We start from the raw sequence: 16,564 nt of genomic DNA, 5'->3' as shown, positions 1-16,564 counted from the left end.
GTTGCAGAGCTAACAGTAGCTGAACTACTTCATCTACTCATCAAGGACCGCTCTAAATGTATACACGCATGCAGAACGCCAACAATGGCAAAAAGGGTTGTGGCAGTAATTTCACTCTAAAGGAAATAACCAGCACTCAGCTAGGTTTGGTTGTGCTCGTGACAAAAAATATGGAGCGGGTGAGTGGTCATAGATTTTGAGTTGCTAAGCTAAAGGTTGTAATTTCAGGTCTCAGATGGCGTCATCCATGCGCTAAAACCATTTGTGCCCTTGAACAAGGCACTTAACCTCTCGTTTTTCTTCCTAGATGCTTGTCCCTGTAGTGAAAATGTACTGCAAGATGCTTTGAATGAGAATGCGTCTGCTAAAGTGCAAATAATGCAATAATTAAGGAATACGTCACCAAAACATGAAATTGTACTCATCCTCAGGCTATCCAAGATGTAGAAGAGTTTGTTTCTTCATCAGATTTGGAGAAATGTACATCACTTGCTAATTAAGTAAATGGGTGCCGTCAAAATGAAAGTGCAAACAGCTGATAAAAACATCACAATAATCCACAAATCCATCAGTTTACGGAAGAAAGTTTCACTGGTGAAAGCATACTGGATTGAAAGCACCAAACTCACAGCTTTTCACTTCACAAAACCTGAATTGATGGATTACTCGTGGATTATTGTGATGTTTTCATCAGCTGTTCTGACTCTCATTCTGACGGCACCCATTCACTGCAGAGCATTCCTGTGCAAGTGATTTCAAGACATTTCAAAACATTTCTCCAAATCTGGTGAAGACGCAAACTCATCTACATCTTTTTTTTTGTAAACTACTCCTTTAAAAAGAATCAGCTGTTATTAAAATGCAAAGTGAAAACTAGAGCATTATTTAACTTGAAGTTAACCTTTAAAAACATGAACTGTAGGGTTCATTAAATGCTAGTTTGTGATATGCGGGAATCAGCCGCAGCCTGAGAGGAAAGACATGACTTGATCATCAACAAAAAATGACTGGCGTTTATATTTCCCAACAAAAACCTAATGATCCTTATCAGAACTTCTTCTTTTTTTGCCTCCGCACAACTTTAGTTATCATCATATGCTCTATACAGCACAATCCATTAGGAAAACTATTATCTAACATCACATTCAGCACTTAGCTAATTGAATCTTGTACTTTTCTACGGACACAGGCTATACGAATACCAACTGTTTGTAATTGGATAAATGCAAAAACGGCAGTAAATGCTGTTTCTGATGGCAAAACCTAGATGTCTGCAAATATGGCCAGAAGCTGACACTGTCAGCTTGTGCTGAACCGTACTGGGTGAGTTCTGCTTCATTGCCTCCTCTTATGATTTGATAACTTTTTTGGGGCTATAATGCTGGCTTTGCACTTGATGAGAGAACTGTGACCCTCTATGGAGCTGGTCAGTTGGGTAAAAGAACTGCTGTAACAAGCATTTACAGTATGCAAGGCCACAATTTAAGTAACAGTTGATTTTTACATTTGGGGAGAAGAAATCAGCAAATTAGACTTATATACAATTTACAGTAGATGAGCAATCATTGACTTTCAGTGAGCATTTAAGTTTTGTATCAACAACTGCAATCTTCAAATGTAAATGTGGGGTATCTATGGTGCATATATATATATATATATATATATATATATATATATATATATATATATATATATATATATATATATATATATATATATATACAGTACACACCAAAAGTTTGGAAACATTACTATTTTTAATGTTTTTGAAAGAAGTTTCTTCTGCTCATCAAGCCTGCATTTATTTGATCAAAAATACAGAAAAAAATCTAATATTGTGATATATTATTACAATTTAAAATAATTGTTTTTAAATGTATTATAGTTTAAATGATCATTTATTTCTGTGATGCAAAGCTGAATTTTTAGGATCATTATCACATGATCCTTTAGAAATCATTCTAATATGATGATTCATGATCAAAGCTGGAAACAGTTCTGCTGCTTAATATTGTTTCAGAACATGTGATACTTTTTTAGGATACTTTGATGAATAAAAAAAAATAAGAATAAGCTATGTTTTTAAAATATAAATATTTTGTAATAACAATATACACAACTGGTCAGTAATTTGGGGTCAGTAATTTCTTTTCTTTCTTTTTTTAATAAAATCAATACTTTTATTCAGCAAGGATGTGTTAAATTGATAAAAAGTGATAGTAAAGAAAATATATTATTAGATTTTGTTATTTTATTTTGAATAAATACAGTTCTTTTTAACCTTTTATTGATCAAATATATTAGACAGCAGAACTGTTTCCATGCTGTAATGATGCTGAAAATTAAGCTTTGCATCGCTGGAATAAATTATTTTTCTTAAGTATATTTAAATAGAAAACGGTTATTTTAAGTTTTAATAATATGTCACTATATTACTGTTTTTTTTCTGTATTTTTGATCAAATAAATGCAGGCTTGATGAGCAGAAGAAACTTATTTCAAAAACATTAAAAATAGTAATGTTTCCAAACTTTTGGTCTGTACTGTATATATATATATATATATATATATATATATATATATATATATATATATATATATATATATATATATATATATATATATATATATATATATATATATACAGTATATATATATATAATTTTAATGTAATTTATGCATTTAGCAGATGTTTTTATCCAAAGCGACTTACAGTGCATTCAGGCTATCAATTTTTACATATATCATATTATATCATATATATATAAGTTGAATTTCCAGCATTACTTCAGTTTTCAAAAGGAATAAATGAAATGTTAAAGTGTAACAATATTTCATAATATTGCAGATTTTGTGTACTTTGATCAAATAAATACAGCATGCAGCCTTGATGAACATACAGTGCAAGAGACTTTCAAAAGCATAAAAACATCTGACCCCAAACATCTGAATGGGGTATAATTTTATATATTTTGCTTTACTGAAAGCATGTCGTTAAAATGATGAAAAAAAAAAATCTATTTACTTCCAGATAAAAAAAGAAGATCCCATACTCCACTGTGTGTATTTCCAGAATAATGCTCTTCCAGAATAATCCAGTGCAAAGTCATCCAGAGGCATTCAGACAGACAAAGATACGGAATGAGCTTCAAGACTGCTGGTTCATTAACTGATTGCCTTTAGCTTCAGTTTAATTTGTTCACTATGATAAAGATCACTGGTAGACGGTGGATAAGGGCTATTGATTCCAGCTGATTTGTCCTTGTAGAGCAGACTGGGTGTGAATCACAGTGAAATGTGCTAATTGAAGAATACTCAGGACATCGCAGCTGGTTTGGCTATTTTTGTTGGTAATTCGCACAATCACGTCTGTTTCACAGTAAACTAGTGATGCCATTTTTGAGTATATGATATTTTGCATTTGCATATTGAAATGCGATGTCTGTGTGAAGGCCAGAATCAGTGAGATATTGTTTCTTCTAATTTATGCATTTTATGCCCTCAACAAATCTACTGTCACACTCGTGTAGAGGGAAGGCACACGACGATGCATTTAATACTCAAAAGAGTTCAATTAGAATCCAATCAGATGATAATCCATAGATGCAAAGGGAACTCGCTGCAAAACAACAACAATACAGTGAACTGACCACAATTTAAATATGAAGGCAAATGAGGATAACTGACAAGACACACCTGAACATAACGATAGCAGCAAACACGAGGGAAAACTAGGTCACAGAACACGAGGAATGAAAACACAACAAAAGAACATAAGTGTGACACCTACACTACTACATTTTAAAAATTGCCAATTCATGAAGTCTAATGAATATGCCTCTTTACAACATGCAATTAGTAATGAGTAACAAAATATCTCCCTCACAGGGATTAAATCACATGATGTCTGTCCATTCTCTCAGTCGTCAATATAAAGTTATCAAAATATATTTGCATTTCGATGACTTTTCATGCAGCAATGCACTCCAAGGAAATTAAATATGAATCAACATCTTGCCCTGGCAGTTTGTATCTAGAATGATGTTTCATGCTAGTTTATTTCTGTCAGTGATTTATGTGGCTCCCCCCCAACCCCCCCCCCCCCCCCGTCCTTATGCTGTGTACGGAGCATCCCATCTCTTGACATGTTGACTACTGGAATTAAACAAAAGCTGACAGGATTGAGCAGTTACCCTCAATTCTGTTTCATGTGGTGACAGGAATAGAGCCAGGCTTCTGTGGTAATGGACATGATAGAAGGAAGAAAAAAGAGATGCTATGACAGCCAACACTCAATGCATTTTAATATTAGAATACATGAGTGATTAATTTCATAAAAAAACAAACAGCATTTTTTTTAAAGATCGCTCATAATTGACAAAGACTGGGGCATATATATGCATAAATAAATAAATAAATAAATAAATAAATAAATAAATAAATAAATACATTATTTTAAGCTACGGCTTCTGGTTTTAATTAACCATAATAACCCTGCATTACATTTCCTTTTGCCATGGTGCAATTTCCTGTGTTAAATACTGTATGTGTTTAAAATATTATTCTACATGCAGGCTGATTTTAAGGATATATGATTTAAGAACTACCTGCCAGTTCCAAAATCAAATAATCAAAAAGTGGATTAAGAGTGGATTAATGTTTTGCATTGAACAACAGTAAAAGAAAAATGAACTCCACATCTCTTTTAAAGCTTTTGCACATTAGCATTTTGTGTTTGTTTCTTACGTAGTGAAGGGTTGCTCAAAATATGTTCACTGGGTGTTAAAAAAGTAGAGATATAAATGTATAAATATTCATATTTGATTCAAAAATTAGCTAGTGCAAAAAAAGAAAAAACAGTATTTTGATACATAGAGAAAAAATGTTTTTGATATTTGATTGTGCACATAGTCATCTTAAAGAAAAGCTGTATAAACATAACATATGGGATGTTAAGATGAAGTAATCTTTGAATTTGGTTCAATTGAAGCGTGCCAAGACTTAATCCTCATTCATATCACTGCAGTGTGGTTCTCCTTTATAATGAAGTGGATTGTGGCATTGCACATGGAGTTTCATGTTAGCATGTTAGCATGTTAGCAATAAGCAGAACTAATGAATGGCAGCTATCACTTATTTACACTTAGTATGTATGCTTATGATAAAAGCTCAGCTGCTTCACTCATGTGTCAGATATTTAAATCCATCATATTGCTTTCAGCATATAGTTTTTCAGCATAACCCCTTCATGTCATCTATTATCAGCTTTTGAAACATTTGTCAGATGTGTCAAACTGATACTTTTGTAACACTTTATGTTTGCTATCATCAAGTCATTAACACGTATAAATAAATAACAGATACATTTTAACACATAAATTCAAACGCAAAAATATAATTTAAGGCTTCATCCAAACCATTTGCAATTTTATTAAATCTAAAGTTTGTGTATCTTATGAAAGTAACAACATTTTATCACTTTCAGAGAGCCTTCTCACAGCATGCACCCATGTTACTTTTGGATCAAAATGGTAAATTTAATCCAGAATTTTATACTGAAGTCACTAAAGTAGTCGCTTTACAATGTAAATTTGATCAAAGTCTGCATATTCCCAAGGATACCACCAGGATTTAAGGGTTAAGTTATGGTTGCTTTGTTATTTATGAGGGATATCAAAAATGTTACTATTTTAGAGTTTTATAAGTTGATTATTTCACAATACCTTTAGCAGACACATGATTGTATAGTTCTCAGGATCTTAATTATTTAATGCAAATGCCTAGAAGCTTTTAATAGGCTAAAAAAAGGCTTTATGTGTTAACATTAGTTAAAGTATTAACAATGAACAATACATTTAATACACTATTTATTCATTTTTGTTAACGCTAGTTAAAAACTGTTTGCTCTTGTTAGATCTCAGTGCATTAACTAATGTTAACAAACACAGCTTGTGATTTTAATAATGCATTATGCTGAAACCAACATTAACTAAGACTAAGAAATGCTGTAGAAGTATTGTTCATTTGTGGTTCATGGAAACCAATCTATCAACTAATGAAACCTATTGCAAAGTGTTGCCAAACAAATGTTTGACCAATACAAAGTTTTAACATTCTACTGCTTTAATGGCTTTTGACAGTTATTCTAAAATGTGAACAATAGTAATTCTGAAGAATGAACCTATGTGCATACTTTAGCTTCAGTGATGTTTTTCAAACTGAAAGAATGACTTGCATATGAAGAGTGTACATATATACAAAGGCACAAAATGTGGAGGCGTGTTCCTTTTGTTTGTAGTACTATCACCTGTGCACTCTGCAGGTGGGGTTTCAGTGACAGGTGGTGTTTGGGAGAGGGAGGGGGGTTTACTGTGGGCCCTCGAGGGCTGATGGGGGAAATGCTGTGCCTCGGAAGTATTGTGCCTGACACATGCTCCGTCTGCTGCCTCTGCGCCGACCCCTGCCTCTTTTGTTATGCTGATTAAGGCAACAGGCACCGTCTTTTGTTCGAGTCAGAGGACGCGAGAGAGAAAGAGAACGAGCACGGAGGGATGGTCACGCTCCCCGTGACCTTTACTCTTCGCTTCTTCAACGTCACAAGGCGCGCGCAACAAAAGCGAGCCAGCATCGGCTGAGTTTCTCACATCGCGACGCGAGCGAGCTGAGGCTGACACAACTCTTCCGTTCACATACGCTGGCACTGGACTCATGCACGCTCGTTAATCTAATATCTAACTAAATGCACGCTCGTTAATCTAATATCTAACTAAATGCACGCTCGTTAATGTAATTTCTAACTGAAGGGAGTGCAATGCATATTGTAAAAAAGCGATTCAGCAGGTGGCTTCAGACTCTTAAAATGACTTGAAGACGGGATGCACGAAGAGGGACGCAGATGCAATAAATAGAAGCTGGCCGCAGTCGTCATGAAACTGATGGGGGAAACGTAAAAACGGACTCTGGAGAGAACTTAAAACGTAAGACAAACACAAACACCGGAGAAAGGAGCCATAACACTCGCTGGTTTCAGAACTTGGACAGCTCCCTCGGTCAGCCGCCTACACACATCCACCGGGAGAGGATTCAGCGGAACTACGGCACACAACCGACTCGGTATTCACCCCTAAAACATCGTGACGCCATGGCAAGTGTGCTTCAGGGAGAGAAGCAGCTTTTTGAGAAGTTCTGGCAGGGCACGTTCAAAGCCGTGGCGATGCCGAGACCCGAGAGCATCATCGTCGCCAGCATCACCGCGCGCAGAGCCGTGACAAAGTGAGTCCTGCAGCCTGGGGCTTCTTATGCCCTTTCTAAAATGATGATTAGCAGTCGTTTTGTTTTATAATACCATTTAATAGCATTCCTTTTGGAGTGCCAGATATATATTAAAAAAACAACAACATGCTAACACTTTTTTTTAAGGTGTCCATGTTACACGTTACATGTGCTTACTATTATAATACCAAAAATGATACATAATAACATGCAAGTAACCCTAATCCTAACCCTAATTGATATTACTCTCATGCATAATTACACTGTACCAAATACAAATTAAAATAAAGTGTAAGATAGCAAAATGCATTATTTATTCCTGAAATTTGTCTTGTTTTTGTTTTGTCTACCATCGGTTTTATATTGGGATCTCAGTACACGCTTAAAAATAAAGGTGCTTGAAAGGTTCTTCAAAGCAATGCCATAGAAGAAAAGTTATGAAGAATTTAAAGAAACATGAATTTCTTATCTTTTTATAATCTGAACAACCTTCTTTTCGCCACAAAATCATAAAGGTTCTTCAGACGTTAAAGGTTCTTTATTGGAACCAAATATGGTTCTTCTATGGAATCGTGAAGAACCTTTATTTTTAAGAGCTAGCTCTCTCAGATTTCTCATTTGGTTGCCCTTGCTTGTGTTCATGCAACTTTTTCTCCCATTTCTATATCACACAAACGCTGTGCTCTCCTGTGCTCTACATTCATCATCGTCCGTCCTTCACTGGAGGCCAGTCAGTTTCACTTGTGCACACATAAGTGCACAGCAGAGCGAGAGGCTACATAGAGTCCTAATGAATCAAGTCAGAGTGGAGCCCTTCATCATGCCCTTAGGTTAGTACATGAAGATGATCTCAGCGCCTTCTCCTTCACCCATGAATTAGGAGGCATGGCGAATAGAGAGAAAAGGCGAAATAGCGATAGAAAAACCAGGGCTTTGCTTCCCTTTCCTTCAGTTCCTGTTAATCAGGATCAAGCCTTACTCCTCGCTCATTACGCCGGTAAGGAGTGCAGAACTGATTTGTGATTCACTCTTATGCATGTACCTTTCCATGCACCGTGTAACTCATCTTGCAGTCTCGTGGAGATTGGATTTGCAGTGTAGAAGCACTAAGGTTTTATCGTAGTCTGTTAGCACATAACTGCTTCATAGTCGAAATGCACCGCAAACCTGCTGCTTTCTGTGTCTCAGTATTCTGTAAACACAGCAAATGTAGCATTGCTTTAAGGAAATGTTGTTCCTGACTTGAAAGAGAAATCGTCATTTGAAGTTGTTTAAATAATATAATTGACCTTAAGAGTTAAACCAGTTGTTTAGAATTTAGGATTCTTGACAAAACATTCTTTACATTTTCAAACAAAAATGAAAATTCTGAAACTATTACTTACCTTAATGTTGCTCCAAACACAAAAATAGATATTTTTAGAAAACTGTCTAGTGAAAATGATGCGTAAATGATGACAGGATTAAAATTTTTGGATGAAAAAATCCTTTATAAAGTGTATTGTCTCTTTAAAAAAGAGGCTTTTTATATTGTTGTTGTTGTTATCGTCAGAGAGAACGTTAAGATTAAAAATTCACATTGTTAATTTTGCTTCCAGTAGCCTCTTCTCGCTCTTTCATTAGTCTCTTCCTCTCTACCTGTTTATCTCACTGTGAATATTTACATATTCATAAGGCTGCTCGCCCTTCAGGGTGCACCTGACGTTGATGTTGATGTGTACAGGGTTGGTAATGACAGCAACATTAACAACCAAATCAATATCACTGATTTAACCAGTGCAAATTCAGCATTCGGGGTCGACTTGGTTGTTTTTACCACACACTGTAAAAAAATGTCCTGTAAAATAACAGTAAAGAGCTGGCAGCAGAGACGCCAGCAGTATACCGTTATTTTTACGGTATTCATACGTAAAATTACTTTACGGTATTAGTCTGTAAACCAGAAAAACGGTATGTTTCTGTATTTATATAATTTACAGTAAAGAGCTGGCAGCAAAGACGCCAGCAATATACCGTTATTTTTACGGTATTCATACGTAAAATTACTTTACGGTGGTAGTCTGTAAACCAGAAATACAGTATATTTCTGTAGTCACACTGTTAAATGATTTCACAGTCTAATAAAGTTTAAAAAAATGCAGTACATTTGTGTGATTTATTTGGAAACTAAAATAATATTGTTTAGATTGTTACTTTAACTTATCTCAGTTTACTTTAGACAGGCACGTCTACTGGGCCTGTCTACAGTAAACTGTGAGAAGTTAAAGTAACAACCTAAACACTATTATTGTCATTTCCAAATAATCACAAAGATATGCTGAATTACATTAACTGTATTATAAATAACATAAATTTAGAAGTTTCCTAAAATATCAGTCTTCATTGATATTTAAAATATCAGTCTCCCAATGAACTCCAGGACTAAAGACAATTGCTTAAGAATTATTGTGAATATAATGCAAAATAAGCAATAAAACTTCTAAATCAAATACCTTTATTTAAAAGAGCAATGTCAATGTCAACATGAATACAAAAAAAAGTTTGTCAATTTAAAAGATTTATATTTGTAATCTGCAATATATACTTCCATAATAACATCTGAACATGTGCAGAATTGACAACATTTTGAAAACATACCTAAGAACATTTTGAAAATGCGCATTAAGGCCATTTTGAAACTATAACATTTTAGCAAGATGAATCAATAACAGCATCAATAAAAACATTTAGGGATGAAACCGTAAGGTAGGCAACTGTGTCACTGCAAGCTAGACTTGCAGGTTACCTCTTAAAATTGTCCTGTGAGGTAGGCTTGTGTTTTTACATCTCAGTTGTTGATCAAGGAGAGATGAACATCACTTTGGTAGTAGCTGTTCCTCTGTGCAGCATTATTCCAGTACTTCCACTGTCAAAAAACAACAAATATTCATAATAATAAATAAACTATACAATCAGGAATGTACAGCATACACTCCAAGCTAATGCTTATAAATTTAATAATACCAGTTCTCTTGTGGCTTAATGTGACAATGCCAGAGTGTCAAAACAAAGAGAGAAAGATTATAGAGCTCACCAATCTATATGAAGTTCCATTCAAAGTCAAGGAGATTCTTCAGTAGCGTGGCGACGTGTGTATTGACTGCAGAAGACTTCTTCTGGACGATTACACCTTTCTTCTTAGAGACAACCTTGCCCCTTTTGGCCTTTGTCCCTCTCTCTGGATTTATACCAATGAAGCGTCTGAAATCAAAATAGTCTAAGATCACAGTGCGGTTGCAACAAAATAATGTTTTTTGTACATGCAATTAAATGCAATGAATTGCATTGCATTGCACAAATAGAGTGGATTGAATGACATCAAATGGAACTATAATGAAGCCTATACCCTCTGTTTGTGTGAGTGTGTGTAGATGTGTGTGTGTGTGTGAAGATGTGTGTGTGTGTGTGTGTGTGTGTAGGTGTGTACTGAGACTTGAAATGTACAGTACTAATAACCATTTTATGCAAAAAAATACAAACACATTGATTTAATTGTATATATCCATATAATGATGAGAGGGAATGAAGGGGGTTTACCTCTGAATGAATTCCAGAGTGCAGGCTGCCTCTTCTTGATACTGAAGGTTCAATATGTAGTAGATTGCAAAAATAGCAGCAAGTCCTGTTGCAAATGTTGGTGTGATGCCCTCAGAGATTACACGGCCCTCAAAGGTGATCATCCAACCCTTAATTGTGACTTGCCCTGTTGCACCTGAAACTTCAAGTCATAGCAACATGGGAATAATTGTTACCATGTGTAAGCATTTGTAAACTCAAGATGAATAGCCGATATGATATACAATGTGTCTATCAATTAATATAAATTAAATGTATATTACCAGGCAGTATCAGGCGAGGACTTGCAGGAAGACTGAGAGTTGTCTCAACGTCAGCTGCAGTGGCAGACACCTGAAGGGAACAAATACATTATCCTTACCATAATAAGATTTTGAAGAAGAATATTTAGCTAAAGAATAATAATTTGTAAACACTAGGATAGAGTAACCAAGAGGTGAATGAGGTAGGCTTCTGAAGTACCTACAATCAAACTGCTAAATAAATTTGGCATTCAAAATTTAAAGGGTAACAATTTAATTTTTACAGGTCTTGGGGAGTTCTACTGCAGACGTCTAAAACGTAGTATGAACCCTTTTGGGACTCTAGGGGGAACTGCACATTATATGATAAATTGCCTCCAGGGATGTCACTCAGTGGTCAGGTTGCATTGTGGATAATGTAGGCACCAGGTTATGAAAAGGAAGAAGAATGTGGAATAAAAAAGTTAATACTTGTGTTTCTGCTGTATTGATTTGATTATTTGCTTTTAAAACATTCAACAGTGTCATAGTAGGGCAAAGAAGACAAGTTAAATACTTGTTAAAACCTTGCACCTACTTTACCCATAATGCAATTTAGCAACTGTGTGACAACATGGAGGTAAATTATCAGCTTACACGCAGCTTGCTCTAAGCTACAAAATAATTTACACTTCTGTTTTCACATATGTAGTAGTACTCCCCAAAACTAGTACACACATTAGGCGTCTGGACACTGAAGACTGGTGGAGTCACCCTTTAAAACACAGGGTAAGAGAGAAAAAATAAAACTTACATCTGTAAGAAGGATCAGCCCAGTTATGTCCTCTCCAAAGTGTGCCATGAGCAGCTGAACAACACGAAGTGCCATCTCATTATCTTCACCATTAGAGAGGATATCTTTGACATTTTTGTTGGTAGGTTTTCCCCTGAAGTATTCTGTGATGGCTCTTCCACATTCCTGCATGCTGAGTTCCAAGCTACGAAGCACATTGATGTCTGTGAGCAACTCAAAATGGCCGTATATATACCTTGGCGTGAAAAGAAAAGGCCATTTGCTTTTCACATCTTCAATGTCAGGTGGTGGAATTGTATTTATATGGCGACGTTGTAGAGAGAATGTGAGCTCCATTAGATTTTTTACTTCTGCTCTTTCTGCTCCACCTGCTCCCTCCTGTTTATAAATCTCCTCCAGTCTCTGGCGGTGCTGTTCCACAGTTTCATCAGTTTCTTCTGGGGGCAGCTCTGGCTGAAATCGTGTACATCCGTATGTGTCAGTTGGACCCCTCTTGGCTGTAGAGGATCGGTGGAATGAGAAGCTTCCATCACGGTTCAAATTCTCAATGCGGTTTTTCAATTGAATCAAAAGTGATGTGTAACCTCCACACAGAAGTGACCCATCTGGTGCAATATCAGCAAAACTCTTTGGGTACTGCCTGATGATATTTCGAACCACAGTTAGGCATTGTGCGCGAGTGGGGTTAGCCTCATACCTTCTCATTTCATCCGCGAGTACTCGTACCATCTGACGTCGCTCCATTGGTTTAGGTCTCTTGCCATCTGCAATTGCAGAACGAATTTCCTGTGGCATTTGTTCCCAAGGGACCTGGAAAGTTTCTGGCCATGTTTTCAGTATCTGAGATGTGGAAGGTCTGTTGCTTGGTTCACTGTTTCTTGACTGGCTTGAACATGAAGAAATGGCTGATAGCTGTGATGAGCTAGAATTAGGCGGAGTGCATAATGTTGGTGATGACGACCCCGACACCGACCAATCACTACTCATTGGTGACGAAGTTGGAATGACTTGTAAATCCAATGTAACTTTCTCGGTTTCTAAAAAAAATATATATATATTTAGGGCACATAAATAATAAGCTATCTCAGAGTCACTGCAGACATTTGGCCAAAAGTCTTCTAAACTCTCGTTATATATCTCGGCATATTTGAAAAGTTCAAAGGTGCATTATATAGTTTCAGAAAAAGAAATTCCACAACTGAATAAACAAGAGAATATAACAAGAAAATGTCACACTAGATTAACCATATATTACCTAATTTGAATGCATCCAGGAGTTTTCTGCACTGGATAACAGGTAACAGATCAGCAATGTCTTCCTGTTGTACATATTTTAAGTCTTCTTTTGATTCCAAGCCGGAGCTCTGAAGTTTCGATATTATTTGCCACTGAGTCTCTTCAGACAGGTTTGGCAAGGTCTTGCAGATTATCTCTTTGATTTCTTCACTCATGTTCGCCATCATTCTGGACTAGAGGGAAATAATGGTGAAGAATTATCAGTGGTGTGCCATGCACAGTGTACTCAGGCAAGGGATAGTAATCAAGCAGATTCTCCTGATTAATACAACAGTAGTTTCTCTGCATCAGTGTGAGGCTGTAAACACCCATGTCAGGAATACGCAGGGCATGATACTTTTCAGCTATAAAATATACTGTTGAATCCTTATGAACGAGAACCACTTTGATTTTTCCAGTAACAAGCCCCTCATCATCATGATCAATCACAATGATCATGTTCTTTCTGTATTTTGTCCCCTTCACAGTCACTTCATTGGCTATCAGAGTGTTTGTGGACTCAAAATTGTGATTTGCAACTGCTTCTATGATTACATCATTGTAGTCATCTGAGAAAAACTGTGTGCCCCTTTCTACTGAAACATCTGGAGGGAAGAAGGCACCTGCACTCAGAAAGGCCTGCAGAAGCTGATGTCTCTCTGCAAGAGTAGAACATGGATTCTTAAAGTTGCACAATTTTCTCAAACACTGCTTAAAATATGTGTGTTTGCTCTCGAATCTTAAAGTCCATAGGCGAATAAGTGGCCCAAACTGGATAATGAGCTCAGGATAATGACTGACATAATGATGTTTGGGCTTAAGTGGTTTGTCAGGAAAGGTTTGAATTCGGCAAAGTAAATATTCATCAATCAGAACTCTTAGGTAGGCTATCTGGCCATTTGAAATTGCAGGTGCACAACTGAGATCCACGACTTCTCTAAGTTGCAAAACCAACTGCCAAACTTGGTTGTCACTTGGATTTTTTACTTTGTCTCCGATCAAAATAGGCAACATTCTTAGCAAACACCAATTCTGCACAGCATGTCCCCCAAGTTTTCCACCGTCTGGATTAACCTCACACGGTTTGTCATTAGCATCCCTACCGAGATACTTGAACTGATTTATTCGTTGATTCAACTCAAGATAGCTAAACATTTTATCCACCTTAACAAGATGGTTAATGTACAGTGCCAGATCAGAGGATACAATACCTTCAAAAAGATCATGGCCAAGACATGGAGGCAACCCTGGCTGACATACATGGAAGTATTTGAGTCTATTAAACGCGGAGTCAAATTTAACACCTCCACTAGATGTAGACTGTCCTTCACTGCTCTGAACATGACCACTATATGACTGCACTGTACGTTTTGTGCTCTGGATAAGAGGATCTGCATGGAATGCGTCTCTGCTGATATCACAATATCTGCAGAAGTGCAAACTCTTGCTGAAGTTCTCCACAAAGCCTCCTATGTTATGTGAGCCTAGGTTGTCACCTGCAATGGCACACAAAGTTCCCTTGTAAACATTTCCATCAGACAGGGTAACACCATTGAGCTCAAGATCTTTAAGGTCATTAACAAGAGTGCCCATAACCAAGTCTTGACCAAAATACTTAAAATCGTGTTCTTTACAGAGAAGAACAAGTTGCATTTGATCAGTGCTGGATCTGTTGTGTGGCATTAAATCTGCTAGAGTTAGATACACTGCAAGTATCTTATGTTTTTTCTTTCCAGATCCCAGTGGGTTTACCACTTCAAATGCATCCTGATAAAGGATCAAGCTCAGTGATGAACTCTCCGTCTGGAAGAGCACATTCTCAGACATATTTTTGCCATCCCACACATCCTTAAGAATATCCTTCAAACCAGTACTGGAGTGTACTTGCTTATATTGTTCCTGCACTGATTGGCAATGGAATAGAGAATCAATTGTCTGTTTAATAGGAACATACTGGACAAAACACTCTTTGCCTGCCTCATTCTGACCTAGACAGATCTGAACTGGCTCAACATAGTTGAAGCTGTTCTTGAAAACATTTTTTCTTTTCTGATCAGTTTTCAGTGGCCGAGTGTTGCAGGTCCTAAAAAGATCCTCAGTTTTCATGACTTCAATCACATTGTTTGTGTATGCTTCAGAAATGCCAAGTGTAATCAACTTCTCGTTGAGTTTAAAAAGCAAATGTGACTGGCTTATATCATGTATTTCCTGAAAATCATCAATAATTGTTTGGATGACAGAGGATGGAAGCAAACACTTTGCTTGCAATTTCAAATAAAAAAGGGCTAAATTTTTAAAGAACTGTGATTCATCAGCAATTTCTGGGTAAATCTCTTGTTCATCAACTGCATCACCGGGAGGATCAATCTGCATATCAGACTGATCTTGTTCACTCACATAGGAAACACCAGGATTCACAATGGATTCAGCCAAATTTTCCTCAGCAACATTTTTATGTTTCCGACTCATGTGTGATGTGAATGTGGATAAAACTGTAAAGCTCTTGCTACAGTGTCTGTAAGGACACGCAACTTTTTTCCCCTCTCTAATGTGTGTTTTCAAATGAGAGTAAAATGCAGTCAAAGTCTCACACCTTGCACTGCAGATATCAACATGACATGTTAGTTCAACACCAGACAAAGTAGGCCTAACTACACGTTTATTATGTCTGTAAATGTGACACTTAAATGTTGAAAATTTTTGAAAAGTCTGACTGCAATCTGGCAAAACACACTTAAAGGTTAAATTAGGTGTATTTTTATGAATTCTCATGTGCCTTATGTATGTCACTATTGTAGCACAATTATGACAACAGATCTGACAGGGGAACATTTTGTTATTGCCCGATGGTAATTTCTTATGGAAAATTTTCATCAACAAACATGCATTAGTATTGATTACGGCTGCTGGCAAATTTTTTGTGAAACCGTATCAGTCTTCATTCAGAAATGTTTAACCTTTACCGTGTTTCAATGTTAATATTGTGAAAAAAAACCCCACAGATGATGCAAAACGCTTTGACAAAGCCTATAGCCTACTCTAAAACAGTTGAGAAGTTGGCTGTGTGAGACACGCAGCGACAGATAAAAAAAAAAAAAAAAAAAAAAAAAAATACATTCACAAAGAGTCCAGAAAGACAATATTTTCACACCAATTTGGCATTTAAATAGAAAAATTCAAATCCTTGACGATTCAACTGTCTTTAACCGATCTACAATTAGCTTAATTTTCTTGTTAACTGTTTGAAAAAAACACCTTTAAAACCAAATAAAACTCACCAAAACCATCTTGGTTAGCCGATGTACAAATAATCCTATGGTTTGGTTGAAATAATTCCTTAATCACTGGGCAAAATGTACCATTTGGCT

General features: G+C 36.3%; 1 protein-coding gene across 1 annotated transcript in view; it reads left to right on the top strand.

Annotated features, from left to right (window-relative positions):
* The first annotated feature begins 6,437 nt into the window (after positions 1–6,437).
* LOC127957012 (serine/arginine repetitive matrix protein 4-like) overlaps positions 6,438–16,564 on the top strand; it is a 59,104-nt gene continuing 48,977 nt past the window's right edge. The window contains exon 1 of the mRNA XM_052555343.1: positions 6,438–7,271. Within this exon, the coding sequence (XP_052411303.1) occupies positions 7,141–7,271 (131 nt within the window). The 5' untranslated portion in view covers positions 6,438–7,140. The remainder of the gene's footprint in view (positions 7,272–16,564) is intronic.

This window comes from Carassius gibelio, chromosome B5, assembly GCF_023724105.1.
Source record: "Carassius gibelio isolate Cgi1373 ecotype wild population from Czech Republic chromosome B5, carGib1.2-hapl.c, whole genome shotgun sequence".
NCBI classification, from domain to species: Eukaryota; Metazoa; Chordata; class Actinopteri; order Cypriniformes; family Cyprinidae; genus Carassius; species Carassius gibelio.
This window is presented reverse-complemented; position numbering and strand designations above follow the sequence as displayed.